The 18,214-nt window shown below is 43.7% G+C and overlaps 1 protein-coding gene and 1 long non-coding RNA gene across 3 annotated transcripts in view; one reads left to right on the top strand and one right to left on the bottom strand.

Moving 5' to 3' along the window:
* Pi4ka (phosphatidylinositol 4-kinase alpha) overlaps positions 1–18,214 on the bottom strand; it is a 132,125-nt gene that overhangs the window by 66,106 nt on the left and 47,805 nt on the right. The window contains exons 10-18 of the mRNA XM_050123004.1: positions 16,017–16,113; positions 14,465–14,656; positions 13,762–13,862; positions 13,002–13,131; positions 10,945–11,077; positions 9,489–9,584; positions 8,786–8,969; positions 7,703–7,806; positions 3,498–3,666 (exon numbers count right to left, since the gene is read on the bottom strand). Coding sequence (XP_049978961.1) covers positions 3,498–3,666; positions 7,703–7,806; positions 8,786–8,969; positions 9,489–9,584; positions 10,945–11,077; positions 13,002–13,131; positions 13,762–13,862; positions 14,465–14,656; positions 16,017–16,113 — 1,206 coding nt within the window. The remainder of the gene's footprint in view (positions 1–3,497; positions 3,667–7,702; positions 7,807–8,785; positions 8,970–9,488; positions 9,585–10,944; positions 11,078–13,001; positions 13,132–13,761; positions 13,863–14,464; positions 14,657–16,016; positions 16,114–18,214) is intronic.
* On the top strand, positions 9–3,686 carry LOC126489030 (uncharacterized). Of its 2 annotated transcripts, none has more exons than XR_007588841.1 (3): positions 9–2,799; positions 3,147–3,239; positions 3,552–3,686. It is a non-coding gene; the product is annotated as an uncharacterized lncRNA (long non-coding RNA). The 2 variants fall into 2 exon arrangements; XR_007588842.1 differs by having other exon boundaries at positions 3,093–3,239.

The following is an 18,214-nucleotide window of genomic DNA, read 5'->3' as shown; positions in this document are numbered from 1 at the left end:
GGAAAATAGCAAAAACATTTCTTTTACAAACAAACAAACAAACAAAAAAAACCCAACCAACAGTATTGTACAGACTAGGATTCCCTAACCTAAGAAAAACAATGAGGCATATTCATAGGTGTATAAAGACAACCATCTGTCACACTCTTTGGTTCTGGCGCCTTTCCCATGCTAAGCACTTAAACTATAAACTCTAGTCCCCACGCTGCATAATTCACGTTTGTGCACATGGTGCTGAGGACCAACCCTGGAGCCTTGCACACGCTGCACAAGTACTCTGCCACTGGGCCACACCCTTAGCCCTAGAATAGCTGCAGTGAGAGGTGGATAGAGACAACTTAAATGTCAAATATAAACCATTAACTTATGGTTGAATAAATAGTGCAATCTACATTAGTATGACATAGTCACTAAGAAAACAACTTTTTTTAAAAATATTTATTTATTATGTATACAATATTCTGTCTGTGTGTATGTCTGACATACAGAAGAGGGCACAAGGCCTCACCACAGATGGTTGTGAGCCACCATGTGGTTGCCAGGAATTGAACTCAGGATCTTTGGAAGAGCAGGCAATGCTCTTAACCACTGAGCCATCTCTCCAGGCCCAAGAAAACAACTTTTTGAAGAAAAAAAAATTACTCACCTTGGAAGAGTGCTGACAGAAATTTTAAATGAAAACAAATGAGGGTTTGAGTACCCTCTGATTCAATTATAGTTAGGTAATATACACAAGCAGAGAAAATATGCCAAAGCACCTAAGTAGAGGGATTATGGCTTTTTGCTTACTAAGTTCTGTAACTTTTCTATAAGTTAGGAAATCCCAGAAGATTTAATAATTAAATGGTTAAGTTCTTTAATAGGCCCAAAAATCTGGCTAAACTGCAACAAACACTTGTGGGGAGCTAAGGAAGCCCTGAGCAAATGTGTATTGTTGACTTGGGCACAGCTGTCAAGGACCTAACGTCTCAGATCCCATGGGAGTGGCAAATCCTCTCGTCTCAGTGCAAATGAGGACACTGTGACAATTGGCCGGTGTGACAACTGCCGTGCAGCAGCAGCCTCTTACTCCTGAGTGACTGAGATGGTCATCTATAAAGACCCTCTCCTGTGCTAGACACAATAAATACACAGAGGTTCTGAGGTGCTGAGTAGGAGTGCTCCATTAGAGCAAGCACAGCCTCCCTGACCTCAACTTCTATGCGTGTATGTGTCCCTTCTTTATTTCCTCACTGCTCCAGTCAGGTTTTTAGGACCAAGCCATGCTGGACTCGGCAGACAATGGTGCCAAACTTTAGAAGAACGAACTATGCACTGTATCTATAATAGTGATAGCAGATAGCACTGAGGACCCCACTGTGACCTGGGAGTGTTCCAAATGCTTTTCTTGCATTAACTTCTGGTGAGATTCACCAAGAATCAGAGCAAATCTTGGCAAAGTCATATGGTCACTTGAGAAGATGCAGACAGAATCCCAATCTGGTTTTCCTGGGCTGTAGCAGATAAGCACTGGTCCTCTTTGCTCTGAACTGGAAGACCCAAAGTCTCAGAGCTACACAATGGAGTGGAACCCCCTCCATGGGTCTTAGTTTAACTTTTTTTTTTTTTTTTAAATTTTTGAATACAGGCTGGCCTAGAACTTGCTATGCAGACTAGGCTAGTGGCTGGTACTCTACCTCCTGAGGGCTGGGATTAAAGGCATGCACCATCACATCTGGCAGTTATGGGTAGTCACGAGCCAGTGTCTTCCTCTCACTTTTACAGGCTCCCCTTACCCAAGAAGGTTCTATTTCAATAAATACTTGGCAAACAGTAACTACTCTACAAAGAATAGGATTCCTACCTCTGTACTTAGGAGAAATAGAATTCTGGTGTTGCTCTTCTAGCCTGTGAATAAGCATTAAATCCCAGGAGTCTTGAGACTCCATAGGAAAGTGTGGCAAGAGGAAGCAAACAGGAGTGAACACAGGTCGCAGTAGGTCAGTGGGCACTGGCCCATTTCTTGTAGGAAGGAAAGAAAACACACTTCCTCAAGTGTTTAGTGCCTCCCTGCATCACCAGCCCTTCTCTCCCATCTGCTGACACTTAAGTCTCTCCTGAGAGCTCGGAAAGTCACCAGCCTGGGAATCTTGATAGACTGGTCAGAAGAACAAGGCTGAATTATAGACAAGTTCTTTTATTTATTTATTTTTATTTGATGTGCATTAGGTGTTTTACCTGCATGTATGTCTGTGTGAGGGCATTGGATCCCCTGGTACCAAAGTTACAGATAGGTGTGAGCTGCCATGTGGGTGTTGAGAATTGAACCCGGGTACACTGGAAGAGCAGCCAATGTTCTTAACCATTGAGTCATGTCCAGCCTTGTCCAGTAACTATGGACAAGATCTTAAGCAGGTTCTTTTGTTTTGTTTTTGGCATCAGCTAGATGTCAACTCAGATACCACCTCTGTGAAGCATTCCTGACCAGCCTAGTCTAAAGTGCTCCTTGCTGGACTGCTATGCTCTGTGCTCCCCAAAGCCTCTCAAGGAGAGGGTGCTAACTTATTTACTTGACCTCCTCACCTGGAACAACAGCCAGGACCCTGCAGTCCACGGGACTAATGCTAACCATTACCTGTCTCTCGCATAAGCCTACAGCTGCAACCAGGCCCTTGCAGCCCACGGGCCTAATCGTAATCATTAACTGTCTCTTGCACACGCCTACAGCTGCTGTCAGCTACCATAGCAGAGTGGAGCTGTTGCAACAGAAACTGTCTTGAGCCTGTAAAGCCTACACTATTGACAGCCTCGTTCTTTACAGTAAGTGGGCTGACCCTGACTGGTGACAATACCTGGCCCCCAGTGGTTGAATGTAGTGACTGGGAAAGGAAAAGGGAGGGAATAGTATAAGAGCATGAAAATGGAAACATGGGAGAAGGTTTGCTGTTAGTGAGGAGATGATGTGGTAAGAGAGACCCCCCCCCGTCTTAAATACCCCCAAATTATCAATTTGAACATTTAAAAGGTAGCCTTCTGTCTGTCCATGGGGACCTGCCTTTCTAGAACAGTCTTACAGCAGATAAAGGATGGTACTTCGTATGTTTCAATGGCAGCATGTAAGGTTCCTCAGCATAGGCTCAGACCAGGACACCCTCACCTGCTTCCAGATGGTGACACAGGGAGAGAGCTGCCGGGAAGAAGCCCATGCTGCTGCTGCTGCCCCTGGAGCTGATGCGCTGATACAAGCCAGATGCAGTCTGGTGAGGAAGCCACACCCCTCCCTACCCCACCAGCACCCTGAGTGAGAAGCCACTCTCCTTCTTGTTTTCTCCAGATGTTCTTAAACCACCTAACAGGTGGTAGGGTGTAACTCAGTGGTGGAGCACACACTTAGCATATGTGAAATCTTGGCTTTGAGCCCCAGAATCAAAAATTTAAAAAGTAAATAATTTAACACAGAAAGCACCATATTTCAGCCAAGACAATGCCTCAAAACCCAGCAACCTCTTTTTTCCTACCTTCAGGGCGGGGCCCTTCTCACTCGCTCTCTCACTGGCTCTTTTCCCCTCCAGGCCCAGCTGCACAAACAGTTCCAGCAGGTTCATCAACAGCTCGTCCACAAGATGTTCTTCCTGAATGTTGGCTGCAATGTTGGCCAGGGCATTGATCACTGCTAGGGAACAGTGCCTAAAGAAAAGGAACAAAGGCAAACCCACTGCTGAGCCCTCTGGAGGGAGAAACACTGGCTCTAAGTTGGTCTGGTCTGCCTCACCATGCACAAGGAACTCCCAAAAGGTTACGAACATGCCATCGTCATGACAAACAGACCCTGAAAGTAAATGGCTGAATAAATTACTACGGACCTCTTGACCCAGAATCTGATTCAAGGAGCTAGATACCAGGGACCCTGACTTTCCTCTGACCATTGCCTACTGAATATCTGGATGTAGAATTACTCAGTTCTAGACTATTCTCCTTCAAATCAAACCCAAACATCACTACTCCTGATGATTAGCTTCTCACCAGTGCTCCCCATAACTCGGGGACTGACATTACTAGCAGCAGGCAGCAAACACGAAGGAGTCCTGTAGTGATATTATGTTAGTAATCTAGCAAACAATGCTTGCCTGAAGATCAGAGTGCAGAGTGCAGAGCTAAGCCACTAGTTAGCCACAGAGGTCAGGCAGTGGTGGCACACACCTTTCCCTGATAGATCTCTTGTGAGTTCAAGGTCACCCTGAGCTACCTGAAATTGATCCAGTCTGAAGAAAAAAAAAAATAGAGCTGGGTGGTGGTGGCTCACATGTTTAATCCCAGTACTTAGGAGTGGTGTGGGAAGTCCTTTTGTCTATGTGTTGTTTTTATTGGTTAATAAATAAATCTGTTCTGGCCAGTGGCTTAGCAAAATAGAGCTAGGTGGGAAAACTGAACTAAATGCTGGGAGAAAGAAGGTGGAGTCGCTAAAAGCCATGTAGCCCAGCCAGAGATAGACACTGTATGGAAATTTACCTGGTAAGCTACAGCCACATGGCGATACACAGATTAATAAAAATGGGTTAATAGAAAGCCAGAAATAAGCTTAAGATATTGGCCAAACCATATTGCAAATAATATAGTTTCTGTGTGATTATTTCAGGAGTCTGGGTGGCTGGGAAATGAACAAGCGGCTTCCACCAACATAGGAGTCACATGCTTTTAATCCCAGCCCTAGGGAGGTGGCAATAGAGAAGAGTGATATGGCTGGGTAGAGAGATGAATATAAGGTGGGAGGAGGCAGGAGCTGGGATTCAGTCTGAGGCATCAGTATGAGTATGCAGTCTGAGGATCGCCCCTTTAGTCTGAAGATTTGGTAGAGGTAAAAGGCCTCTCTAGCGTTGACTACACTGCTTCTCTGATCTCTCAGTTTTCACCTCCTAATATCTGACTCTAGGTTTTTATTTATTAAGACCAACTAGAACTCATGCTACAGAGTCCCAGGACCACCTGCCTCTGGATTATGGACATCTTACAATAAACCCCAGGAGTGAAACTGATGTTGCTTGCCCCTTCAGCCAGGTGTCAGGGGCCAGGCCTCTGCAGCTTTGCAATCAGCAGCTCTGATATTGGCATGGTGTGTTACTAGTTGATGCTCATAGGCCTTTGAGTCTTGGTTTCTTCCTGTGTGAAACAAGTATTCCCTCTTCATAAGCAGGAGGAGTTAAGCACCGAACAGGCTGGTCCCTAGCAAATGCTAGTCACAACAAAAGGCACTCCTTTCCCAGTTAGGTAAAGCCTGGTAGGTTAGGGGAACAAAAGCTATCAAATGTTCCTACTGGTGAGAAGACAAACTTGGGAGGTTTTGTGTGTGTGTGTGTGTGTGTGTGAGTGTGTGTGTGTGTGTGTGTGTGTGTGTGTATGTATGTGTGTGTAGGGGCTGGAACCCAGGACCCTGTGTATGCCAAGCAAGTGCTATAACACTGAGCCACAGCCTCAGATTGACAAATCATTTTAATGGCAATAAGAGGCTTTATGGGGAAAAATGGCAATTTCGACCAGAAACTGAAGAAACTGTAGCATGAGATTAGCAGGAATCGCACAAAGTGAGGTCAGAGCTCAGCAAGATCAACACAAGGCCAGAAAGAGGCCAGCAGGGAGCCAGGTCAAAGAGCAGGAGGTACCCAAGGACAAGGAGTCCCAGGTTAAGGGAACAACATGGGAAAAGAAGTGCAGACAACAGGATGGACAGAAGAAGGTGGAGGCAAGTTTGGATGGGACCCCAATCTAGTCCTCAGATTGGCAGTGAGAAAACACCGATACAACTGTTCCTCACTACCCACGGGAAACTGGCTGCAAAACTCCCTAGGATATAAAACATCCTTTCATTTAAAATGGTGTGGTATCTGGGTGTAATAGCAAATAACATTCACTTGTAATCTCAGCACTTAGATGGTGGAGGCAGGAGCATCATAAGTTTGAGGCAACTTGAGCTATCACAGCAAGACCAATAAACAAAAGGTAAATAAACTAGGATGGTATTTGCATATATTATGATTACATTCTTGCATACTTTAAATCATTTCATAATTACCCTAGTGCTTACTACAATGCAAATATCACAAAAAGTGTTTTTTTGTTGCTGTTGTTGTTAGTGTTTTTTTTTTTTTTTTTTTTTTTTTTTTAAAGATAGGATTTCACTATGTAGCAGAACTTGCTATGTGGCTCAGGCTGGCCTCTAACTCTCAGTCCTCTTGCCTCAACTTCCTAAGCGGCTGTGTTACAGTGTGTATCACCTCTCCCAGCGCTGGAGATATTTTATTATTTGGAGAATGCTGATGAGAAAATCTGAACATGGACAGGATAGATGCATGTCTTGGTTCTAACATTTACTACCTGTCGGTGGAGACCAACTGTGTAACAATGCCAAGAGCTCACACTGGTCAAGAACTTGCACGTATATAATCTCCCACCAAAGTCCTAACAGACCCACGCCACTTAGCTTCTGGGATCAGTTGAGATAGGTGCACTCAGGGTGGTCTGGCTCACAGACCCCGCACGTACATCTCTATTCACTGCACACACAATGAGACGTGCTCTCTGGCAGGTGAAGAAACCAGGCATGGACAAGCTGAGCATTTACTGAGGCAAGGCGGCTGCACTGCTGCCCACTAAACTGACAACTAGGAACAGTAATGCCAACACAGGGGTGCCCGGCTCTGCACCAGTCTCACGTCTTTGTCTGACTTTTCTTCCTGCCTTCTCTCTCTTCTGATCTGACAACCTCTTGTGAGATCCTTCAAACATGAAGAGACATGGCTCTTCCTCATGGCATTATGGGTAAAGTCAAGAAGCATCTCTCAGTCTGCCAAGGAAAACCGGCCAGGCTTTGTACAAATATAGAGTGTGCAAAGATATAAACGTCTATTCCCTGGGCCTCCAAATTCCAACTGCCTCTCTAACCCTGCACATGGGTTTTTTTTTTTTTTTTTTTTTTTTTTTTTTGAGGGGGGGAATGCGAAGAAGCAAACCTAGGGCCTTATACTTGCTGGTGGCCAATTGTTTTGCATTAAATCTCCAGTCCTCAAATCCTACTTTAAAAAATCTAGCCTAAGAAAAGCACACTCACAGGTTGGTGGTGGTGGCACACACCTTTAATCCTAGCACTCAGGAGGCAGAAATAGGTGGATCTTTGTGAGTTCGAGGCCAGCCTGGTCTACAGAGTGAGTTACAGAATGATTAGGGCTCCATAGAGAAACCCTGCCTCAAAAACAAAAACAATACAAACAACAACAACAAAACAAACAAAAAAGCATACTCACATAGCTTTTCCATAGCCATTACACCATTTATTCAATGTGGTACCTTCTGGTATGGAAACTAGAAAACCACCCAATACCCAAACTAAACTGGTTAGAATCTTGGCACAGTGTGGTACTATGCAGTTATTTAAAGCAACACACAGGGCAACATTTCAGGTGGAGCTGGCATGTTGCTTATGTTTAAGAAGCAGGTCACCTAGATGTGCATTATGGCCTGTGTGGCAGAGAATGGAGCAGAGCAGAGGGCCCTAGGTGTAGCTCAGCAACAAACTGCTGCCACATGTGGTTTTTATGTGCTGCCTTGCATGTACACTGATTTATAGCATATAGCTTCTGTAAGAAGGCTAACACCCACAGGCCAATCCTCAAACTTTCCTCAAACACAGTTAAATGTTGTCAAGCTCTAGAGCAACAAGGTATAGAATTACCTGTAGCCATGGTCTTTGTAGTCTTTGGTGGCCGAATAGACAACTGAACTGGCCTTCACACTGATTTGCTGAAAGAGATTCCAGACTTCCTGATAAATGTATTGCTGGAAGAGAGCAGGAGATAATGTCACCATCCATAATCCCTGAGGCCACTCCTAGACATGGGAAGACCCCCCTTGTCATCACCCAGGGAGGACCATGCAGGGCATACTTTGGTATACATGTGTGTGTTTAAGTGCTAAGACATTTATATGGTGGTAAGAGGAAAACATTTTATTTTTCTCCTTGATCACTCAGGTTCCAGAGCTTGAACTCAAGTCCACAGGCTTGTCAGCAGTCTTTTTACCCACCAAGTCATCTTTCCAGCTATGTTTATCTTATTGATTGACTGGTTTATATACAGTGTTTTACTATGAAGCCCTGGCAGGCCTAGAACTCACTAGAGCAAGCTGGCTTTGAACTCACAGAAATCCCTCTGCCTCTGGTTCCCAAGTGCTGGGATTAAAGGTGTACATACCATGCCTGGACAATATTTTATTGCTTTAAGATTCTATTTTTAAATTATGTATATATGTGGGTGTCTGCACAGGAGTGTGTGCCTGGGATGCAGGTACCCTCCAAGGCCAGAAGAGAGCATCATACATACCTCCTAGAGCTTGGGACCCTGTGCCACCTGACTGGGAGTTTAGGACTGAGCTTGGGTCTTCTAGAAGAATAGTATGCATTTCTGGCCTTTTTTTTTTTTTTTTTTTTTTGAGACAAGGGTTTGAATTCCTAATTCTTTTGTCTCTACTTCCTAAGTTATCATGGTTCCTGTCTAAGGAGATCTATTTCTAGAGCTCTAAGAAAATCCAAATCAAAAGGAAAGAAGTAGCTTTTATTTAGATCCAATTTTATGCTAGCTACATTGATAAGAAATGAGTTTCCAGAGAGTGATACAACCACTGACTACAAATTCTCTCCATACAGTGCTGAAACCACTGTGAGAATTTAGCTTAGTTTCAAGGTGCATTAACAGTGTAATTGTCTACTCCTTATAACCAAGGTTTCCAGCTCCAGCCTCACTGCAGGGCTTTTCCTTACATTTCCAGTGATAACCAGGCAGCCCAGCTGGTCGATGATGAGAACATCAAGCGGCGAGGGAGGCTGGCAGAATTTCTGCTGCAGGATCTGCAGAATTGGCTCCATGACTTTTGGGGTGTCTCTCAGAGCCACTGCAATGTGTCCCAAGGCACGGATGGTATGGTCAGGAATCAAGTGAGCATCCCTATGGGGGGAAAAAGAGAGATGTTTCAAAAGCTCTGAGAGTTGGATGTGGTGCCGCACACCTTTAATCCCAGCACTCAGGAGGCAAAGGCAGGTGGATCTTTGGGTTCAAGGCCAGCCTGGTTTATGGAATGACAGCCAGGACAGTCAGGGGTCCACAGAAAAACCTTGTTTGGAAAAAACAAACAAACAAAAAAAAACGATCAAACAAAAAACCCTCCAAAAGTAAAGCAGCCCGAGGCATGCAGTGGTGAAACAAAACAAGAGACCACAGCCTCAACCTTGTTCCCCATGGTCTTGAAGAAGCAACTGAAGGAACTGCAGTGGTCTCTCACCGCATTCAGAGACAGAGACCCAGACTTTCACTGCAGCACAGGGTCCAGAATGTACATTTGAGGGTAAGATTGACCTTGACCCTTCAGCAGACCCAATGCGTGGCTACACTGTGAGCAGGGAAGAGGCACAACATAGTGACTGAGCCTGCAAAGCAGAGCCACACTTCCAAATGATAGGCACATACTTGTCACTCTCCTGGGAGATGTACAGTCGGTTGGAGAGGCTAGCCAGGAAGGCCTCCACTATCACTGGGTCCACGGTCAGGCCAGCCTTCAGGCACCTGTGCAGCAAATAAGTCCAGGTGACATCAGGTGTTAAGAAAATAGAATGTTTTTGTTTTTCTGCTTGGTTTGTTCCTTGCCAAGATGTACAACATTTTACACAGCAGCTCTGAAGTTTCTACTCCAGAAACCTGAATGAAAAGCCATGCTATAGAATGAATTTAAGGAATTATAGCCAACTTCACCCACTTGGTAGTATCTCTTCTGGAAACAATAACTTAAATCACTTTGCCAGTTTTGAAGGAACAGCTTCCTTCAGAATAATGTAACCATGCTAATTCCAATTTCACACTTCCTTTACCATTCATAGCAACTGACTCCCAGACAGCTGAGGGAACATCATACCAAGCCCCCGACCCCTGCTGATTAACCCAGGGCTTTACAAAGGCAAAGCACATGTCCTGCCACTAAACTGCATCTCTGCTTCCCACCAGGGTGTTTTATTAAGGAGAGATGCTTATGTTATTCAGAAAATAGGAACCTTTAGAAGTCCCCAAGAACGTGAAGCCTTCTTTCTCAGGTGTATCCTGCTTGCCCCATCTGTTTGGCTCTTAAGGCATACTGAGAATGAGAAGCCAGAATTCAAAAGGAGGCACACATTCATGCAAATTAGAGAGCAAGAGCATGCAGCAAGTCTCCACAGCAAAGAACACTTAATCTTATTGGAAATATCAGTAAAAGCTGTTGTGGGACATTTGATCACACTGTGTGAAGACATGTCTCTGCTGAGGCATGTTCTGATTGGTCTAATAAAGAGCTGACTTGCTAAAAGCTAGGCAGAAGAAGATAGGCAGGACTTCTGAGATGAGAGGAACTTGGAAGAATTGAAAGGTAGGGGATTCACCAGACAGACAAAGGAAGTGGGATGCTTTGTACTGAGGGGCGGGAACAAGCCACGAGGCAGAATGTAGATTAATATAAACAGGTTAATTTAAGTTTTAAGAGCTAGATGGGAAAAAGCCTAGGCTAAGGCCAAGCTTTCATAATTAATAAGAAGTCTCTGTGTCATTATTTGGGAGCTCGTAGTCCAAAGAAAGACCTGTAAGTATAAAATCTCCGACTTATATCAAACATTATACAGAAAAAATATAATTACACGTTACTTTGGAAGATGAGCCAATGGGGAAATAAATCCTACATATACTACAATTTTTCTCTAATAAGCAGCTTTTATTTTTCTGACCAAGAAAAGGAAGGCAGCTTTATTGAAAAAAAAAAAAACAAAAAAACTAAACAACTCTTTTTATAAATATACAATAAATAGAAACAAGCTTTAAATGAAAAGGATAACTTCACTCCTTTTGCATTGAGCCTTTGCCTCCTTAGCTCCCCCTCCCCTTCCTTAGTTAAAGCTCCCACCTGCAGATGTTGTCAATGGCGATGTCCCGGAGCTGCTCATACATGGACGGCTGGTTCTTCTTACCCGGCAAGACATTTAGAGTTGACTCGGAATGCTCATTGGTGACACTGATTTTTATATCATTGCCAGCAACTAAAAGTAAGAACTCAAATTCAAACTTGTGTCTGATTTAGTTTTACTTTCATCCTTTTCTTTGTCTCAATCTAAGACCACAAGATAGCAGGCTTTATTTTTAGTTTGTGAAAACAAGCACGCAAACATCCAACCACATCTTACCCGCTGGCTTGCTTCCTTTTTCTTTTTCTGAGACAGGATCTTACCATGCAGCCCTGGACTGCTTGGAGCTCACTATGTGGACCATGCTTGCCCCCTTAAAAGGCATGCACCACCACGCTTGGCTTACTAAACAGACCAAACATTCAAAGTCAAGAGTCTGAGACCAACAGAAAGGGTGAAGGAACATGTTTAAATCAAAAGGACAGATGGTTTATAAAGTGTTAAACTTGCTTACATAGATATAATCTAGATGGGAAGTAGAAAGTAGAGAAAGACAAGATCTCCTGAGTAAATTGAGAGCATGGGGACCTTGGGGGAGGTTGAAGAGGGGAGGGGAGAGGCAGGAAGGGGAGAAGAGAGAACTTTAGAGCTCAATAAAAATCAATTTAAAAAATGGGAAAAAAGTGTTAAACTTTCTTATAAAGTAAGTTCAGCATTTTTTTTAAGAACCATTTTTTAAAAATGACAAAGTCAGGCATGGTGGTGCACACCTTTAATCCCAGCATTCCAGAGAGAGGCAGGTGGATCTCTGTAAATTCAAGGCTCGCCTGATAGTGAGTTCCAGGACAGCCAGGGTTATGCAGAGAGACCTGTCCCAAACAACAACAACAACAACAACAACAACAAAACAACATAAATAACAAATATCCACATTTTTGTAGCTTTGATGCTCAGTGAGGAAGTCCTGTCTCCTCCAAGCAGTGTGCACAAAGCAGGTAAGTGTGTGTTTGGCTGATGGTGCACGTGACAGAAGCCTGGGAGATCATAAGCACATACTTAAACACTTACACCATTCCTTAACAAAGTTAAAATGACTGATTCAAAAGATAGTTTGAAAACATCACAATTATGAATCAAGGATTTTTTTCTTCTGTTTGTGTGTCTTTACTATAAGACTGAGGAAGTCTTCTGATGGCTAGGTTTGGGTTTCTTCATTAGTGCCTCACATCCATGGAAGCTGGACTAATTAATTAGTTAGTCAACTAATCAATCTGCACTAATTACTATTATATGAGAAGATCTGCTCTGAGCCTGCATCCTCTATGGGGCAGTGTGGAGCAAATGAGGCAGTGTACATGAGACTTCCAGCCCAGCTCTGAGGCCTTCAATAGGAGGCAAAGAAGGCCTGAATCCTAGGGAATGGGGATATGAACAGAGACAGAAGGAAAGATGTAGAGGAGAGGAATGGCCCAAACAAGTATGGTCAGAACTCAAATAGTTACATGGCCCCTCTCACAAGGATCCAGAAGCTCTGAATGCTGAAGATGAGCTTGTTGTGGAATATGAGTTGGAAATGTGTACATTTGTTTAATGATGCAAAGATCCTGCATTCTTTTATGCTGCATTTGTCTACATCTCTAGAGCTGTGTTATTTTGCCTGTTTAAAAGATTTGACAGGTCTAACAAAGATCTGAACAACCAATAGTAAGGTAGGAGAAAGGAAAGGTGGGTCTGGCAGGCAGAGAGAATAAATAGGAGGAGAAATCTGAGGAGAGAAGATTGAGGAGTGAGAGAAAAGGAGGAAGACTCCAGGGGCCAGCCACCCAGCTAGACACAGAACAAGAAGGAAATATATACAGAAATAGAAAAAGATAAAAGCCCAGAAGCAAAAGGTAGATGGGATAATTTAAGTTAAGAAAAGCTGGCAAGAAATAAGCCAAGCTAAGGCCAGGCATTCATAATTAAGAATAAGGCTCCTCTCTATGTGCCTTATTTGGGAGCTGGGTGGTAGGCCCGCAAAGAGCAAAGCGTGAAAGCAAACAGCTACAAGAGCTATTACCTGTGTGGTACTGACTGTGGTACTTATAGAGTTTCACCAGCACCGGGGATGGAATCACCAGAAAGTCTCTCAAAGATGGTGTCACTGAGTGTACCACCACTGGGAACCTTTCACACAGGCGGCCCAAACCCTGCAACACAACATCAATCCATCATGCTGTCTGGAAAGAACCATCCACAAGGCCCTAAGGTGCTTAAGCCTTCTGATGTTGGACCCAAACTTCTGAAGTCAAAGCTCCCAGAGACTACCTGCTCATGGGTTAAGAAAAGGAAATGGTACTAATTCTTCAACAATCAAGACACACACATATATATACATATATATATATATATATATATATATATATATATATATATTGCTAAGACTGTTTGTGTCTAAGTAAATACATTAAGGTACAGAATAGGCTGTTAAGCAATGGAAGGTATGGAGTCAATGGGGTCTATATCAAGGAGAGCCTTAGCTAAGCAGAAGTGAGCATTATAACCAGGGCATCTTTCTGTGAGGCCCTGTGTCTATGACCTGCTTGCCTTGATTATATGCAAGGCAGTCTCACACCAAGGAGGAACACAGGTCCTCTTCAAGGCAAGCAGCTCTTGCAGAAATGCACTGCCCTATCCAGAAAAGCCAACCCTCAGTTCACAGCGGGATCTAATAGGCACCTTAAAGGACAACTTTGTTGCCTTTTGTTTGATTCTGGAGAATCAGCTACAGCCTGAGCAATAGTAAGGGCACCTGTGAATGGGACTCTCTGGAGACTGACCTGTAGGCAGCAGATTAGCAAGGGCAAATGGGCAATGATGACCTTGCTGGATGTCTTGGACTGCAGCTTTTCAGACAGCTTGATGCAAAGGTTTTCTGCACCTTAATTTAAAATCAGAAGCAGATATAAATAATCACTACAGCCCAAGATTCAGAAAGTAAGTTCTTTTTTTTCTTTCTTTCTTTTCCCTTTGGAGCTGAGAACTGAACCCAGGGCCTACTACTGAGCTAAATCTCCCAACCCCAGAAAATATGTTCTTACTGGTTAAGCACAGGACTTAGTAAAGCCCACACAAATACCTGTTACAGGTATTAACACTGAGAGATAACACTGGGAGTTTTGAAGCAGGTACCCACATGATGTGAATCTACATTATCGTCTCTGTGGGTGGGACCCTTTTGTTTCACAGCATTCTACTAAGCAAAAATGTTTCCCAGACTCCCCCACCAGCCTCTTACCCTCCAGTTATGAACCTCCATCTCTCCAGAGCAAAGTCTAAAGATCCATCGAAAAACACCAGAGAGAATGTACAGGCTTGGTGGCCTTGGGCTTCCCCTTCCTCCCAGGTCCACTGTCTTACATTGCAGGACAGGACGGCAAATGCCTGGGCCAAGCATTCTAGAAGTCACTTTGGGAAACACATAGGGGGATTCCTGGGTAGGTCTAGAGATCATAGGATGCAGGAAGGGAAGTCTGGGCTCACCCTGCTCATCCTTCACAGCCCACACCATGAGGTCTACGCAGGCAGCATTTGCTTGGCAGCGCAGTTTGAGGGGGCTCATCTCACTGTGGACCCTGTCTGTATCATGTAGAATCTTCTGGAGCTCCCCTTGGCTCATGTTGAACTGCTCCAACACAAAATCATGGATCTCTTTCACAAAGGAGGTGGGGAGATCTGTGGGAAAGAAAGTTTGGGGTTGGGGATAGTCACAGATGGGAAGAGCCACACCATAACATAGGTAGCAGGTGCCAACAGCTAAGGCTGTTCCCTCTCAACAAAAGCAAAGGTGATCTTGGAGGCGGTTACTGGGATTCCAAGAATGCCTGCAGGGTCAAGCATGAACAGGCTATGTCATAACTCCCCAAGAGCATATAGTTTGTTGGCCAGAGGAAAAGGGTGCTCCTGGAGTCAGACCAGGTGTTTGGTGGTGCTGAGGATCAATCCAGGTGCTTACACTGTAGGCAAGTGCTCTACACTGAGCTATACTCTAAGCCCAGAGTACATCTTTTAAGCTGTCAAAAACTAAAACTCAAATATATGAAATACCTAAAAAGAGTGAGGTGGTAGTGGTGCGCACCTTTAATCCCAGCACTTGGGAGGCAGCAGGCAGCTCTCTATGAGTTTGAGGCCAGCCTGATCTACAAGACCTAGATCCAGGGCAGCTAGGGTTGTTGCACATAGAAACCCTGTCTCAAAGTCCAAAAAATAAAGGAAAGAAAAGAAATACCTAAAAAGGGATATATCATCAATGGGATCATTCAGTTGAAAGATCAGAGATTTTCCTAATTCTCATCCTTGAGGCCTGAAAATTTCAGAACCACTGTGATAGGCAGAGGTCAGACCAGTAACAGACAGCCAAAGCAAAAGGATTCTAGGATGTCAGGCTGGGCTGGCCATCCTTAATGAACTCCCCAGGGAACCCAAACCTTTGCTGCTATGGTCTCTATATGACTGTTTCTCAGGGGCCCTCTTAATTAGATTAGGAATAGTTAAGTAAATTATAATGTATCTATATCTTAGAAATTTATGTAGTCACCAAAAAATATTTAAGAGGAATATTTAATGTTATGAAGAAACAGAATGGGAAAAACACATGAGAAACTGTGAGGAAACGTTAAACCTTTTATTTTCTAAAATGTCTAAATTTGATATGTAAAATTATATGCACAGGACAATGATACAGTGTATATAGAAAAACATATTAGGAAATAAACCAACTCTTCAGCCATCACTGGCAGTATTACCATCAGGGCCAGATTTTTAAAATTTTCTTATTTCCTCTAAAGTTCAGTCATGTGATCATGTTGCTCACATGTGATCTTTTATTTTTGGAGTTACGGGGATCTTGCTATATTGCCCTGACCGGTCTCAAACCCTTGGGCTCAGCTCATCCTTATGAGTAGCAAGGATTATACCCATAAGCCACATCTGTTTTCACACGTGATTTCTAAGTTGGCACCAACAGAAAGCAAGTAGCAGACTATAAGAGTGGCCAGGGACCACCCCCTGTGCCCACATCCACCAACACCCTTACCTTTCATGTAGTACAGAGTATCTCGAAGCATCTTGAACATGGTCAGGTAGAGGGGATCACTGAAGCTTGTATAGTAGAGGTCAGCACTGGGATTGGCCTGCAGAGGAAACAGGCACTCAGCCACAGTGCAGAGACTCTCCGAACTGCTTTGGTCCTGCACACGGCCCAGCAAGCAACTACATTGTAAACTGAGCACCCACTTGCTGTAACTTGTAACAGACATTCAAATTTCCCTGTTCATCCTCCTCAGTAAAAGGCAAAAGTAAACAGGCGGTCCATGCCTGGCCCTGATGTTATAAAAACCGATAACAACAACAACAAAAACCACTCCTTACATTTTACTGTCTTTGGTCTGGCATGGAAATGAAGGACATGAAGACATGGAAGGGGAATCTAATATTATCTAATCATTTTGAAGGATGACACTATAGTTTGGGCACTTCGAGATTTAGCCTACATTTTACAATTAAAATTAATTTTAATTTTTTTCCAAGACAGGGTTTCTAGAACTTACTTTGTAGACCAGGCTGGCCTTGAACTCAGAGATCTGACTGCCTTTGCCTCCCAAGTGCTGGGATTAAAGGTGTGAACTGCCACCACCTGGCTTGAATATTCTTTACCAATGTAATCTGAAATGTAGTGCTTGGAAAAAAACAAAATAAACCCTTAAGACATGGCCTAGTGAGTTAAGATGCAGTCCTTAATGTCTGGGTACTACCAACTGAGAGGAGCTGGAGGCGGCATGGGGTGGGAGGTGTGAGAGCCACCAAGCATTCAGGAGGGCACTGTCGGGAGCTGGTGACCAAGCGCCATCGACAGTCTCTGCTTCATGACCACCCCTTACCAGTCCCTGTGACATTCTGCTGGGCACAGATGAAGAAATAAGATGGGCAGAGGGAAGAGCAGCTGAGAGTTCAGAGTTGAGATCAACTGAGGGTTTTCAATCACCCATGCCGCATGTCCAAAGGACAACAACAGCACTCACTAGCCACATACATCCACATTCCTCAAGTTCTCTAGGCCTAGAAGCTACAGGTTGCTATTGTTTTATCTCTAAGGTCAACATTTACAACTCTTTTTGGGGGATGCAGTTTGAAGTAGGGTCTCACTGTATAGCCCTGGCTCTCCTGGAACTCTGAAAGTAGAGCACCCCGGCTGGGACTAAAGGGTACACCACTCCCGGCCATTTAAAACTTTTCTTGTGTTTGTTAGCACAAAACTATTTCTTCAACAGGATATTTATTCTAAAGTCTAAAATTATTAACAAACAAAGCTGCCCCAAATCACCCTAGTTCATTCATGGGAAAAGGGTCCTAGGATTCCAGGTTAAAGCCCTACAGAGCTGGAGAGATGGGCCCACAGTTCAGGGCACTTATTACTCCTCCAGACGATCTGGGTTCAATCTCCAGCACCTTTATGGCAAATTATAACTGTCTGTAATTCCAGTTCCAGAGGATCCAATGCCTTCTCCTGGCTTCTACAGGCATCAGACATGCATGTGGCTTACAGAAATACATGCAATTGAAACACTCATACACATTAAAAAAAAAAAAGTCCTGGGGAGGGGGAGGGAAATGGGAGGCTGGGAGGAGGCGGAAACTTTTTTTTCTTATTCTCAATAAAAAAAAAAAAAGAAAAAAAAAAAAAAGTCCTAAGGGGGCTCTCCAGAAAGCCACAACTCTTCCATAGGACACACACTGACTTCATTACAGGTAGTGTGTTGACCAAACAAGTTTCTAGATCAGTAGTTCTCAACCTGTGGGTCAGACCCCCACCCCTTTGGGGAAATTGAATATCATATATTTGTATTATAATTCATAACAGTAAAATTACAGTTATAAAATAGCAACAAAATAATTTTATGGTTGGGGGTCACCACAACATGAGGAAGGGTCTCAGTGTTAGGAAGCTGAGAGCCACTGCTGTAAATGTTAGATGGTCCAGCTTTCAGGTCTGTTTCCTGGCATGCCCTCAGTCATGTATGACCATATACTGACAAAATAAACTGGGACTGGAGAGATGGCTTAGTGGTTAAGAGTACTGAGTGCTATTCCAGAGGACCCAGGTTCAATTCCTAGCACCCACATGGCAGTTCACAATTATCTGTAACTTCAATTTTAAGGGGAGATTAAAATTTTGGTCTCTGGGAACACTGCACGCACATGGTGTACAGACATACATGTAAGCACATATATATA

The sequence above is a fragment of the Alexandromys fortis genome, unplaced genomic scaffold, assembly GCF_014885135.2.
Source record: "Alexandromys fortis isolate MF-2015 unplaced genomic scaffold, M_Fortis_MF-2015_v1.1 scaffold_219, whole genome shotgun sequence".
Lineage (NCBI taxonomy): Eukaryota > Metazoa > Chordata > Mammalia > Rodentia > Cricetidae > Alexandromys > Alexandromys fortis.
The sequence above is the reverse complement of the archived record's forward strand: the minus strand, read 5'-3'. Positions and strand labels throughout refer to the sequence as shown.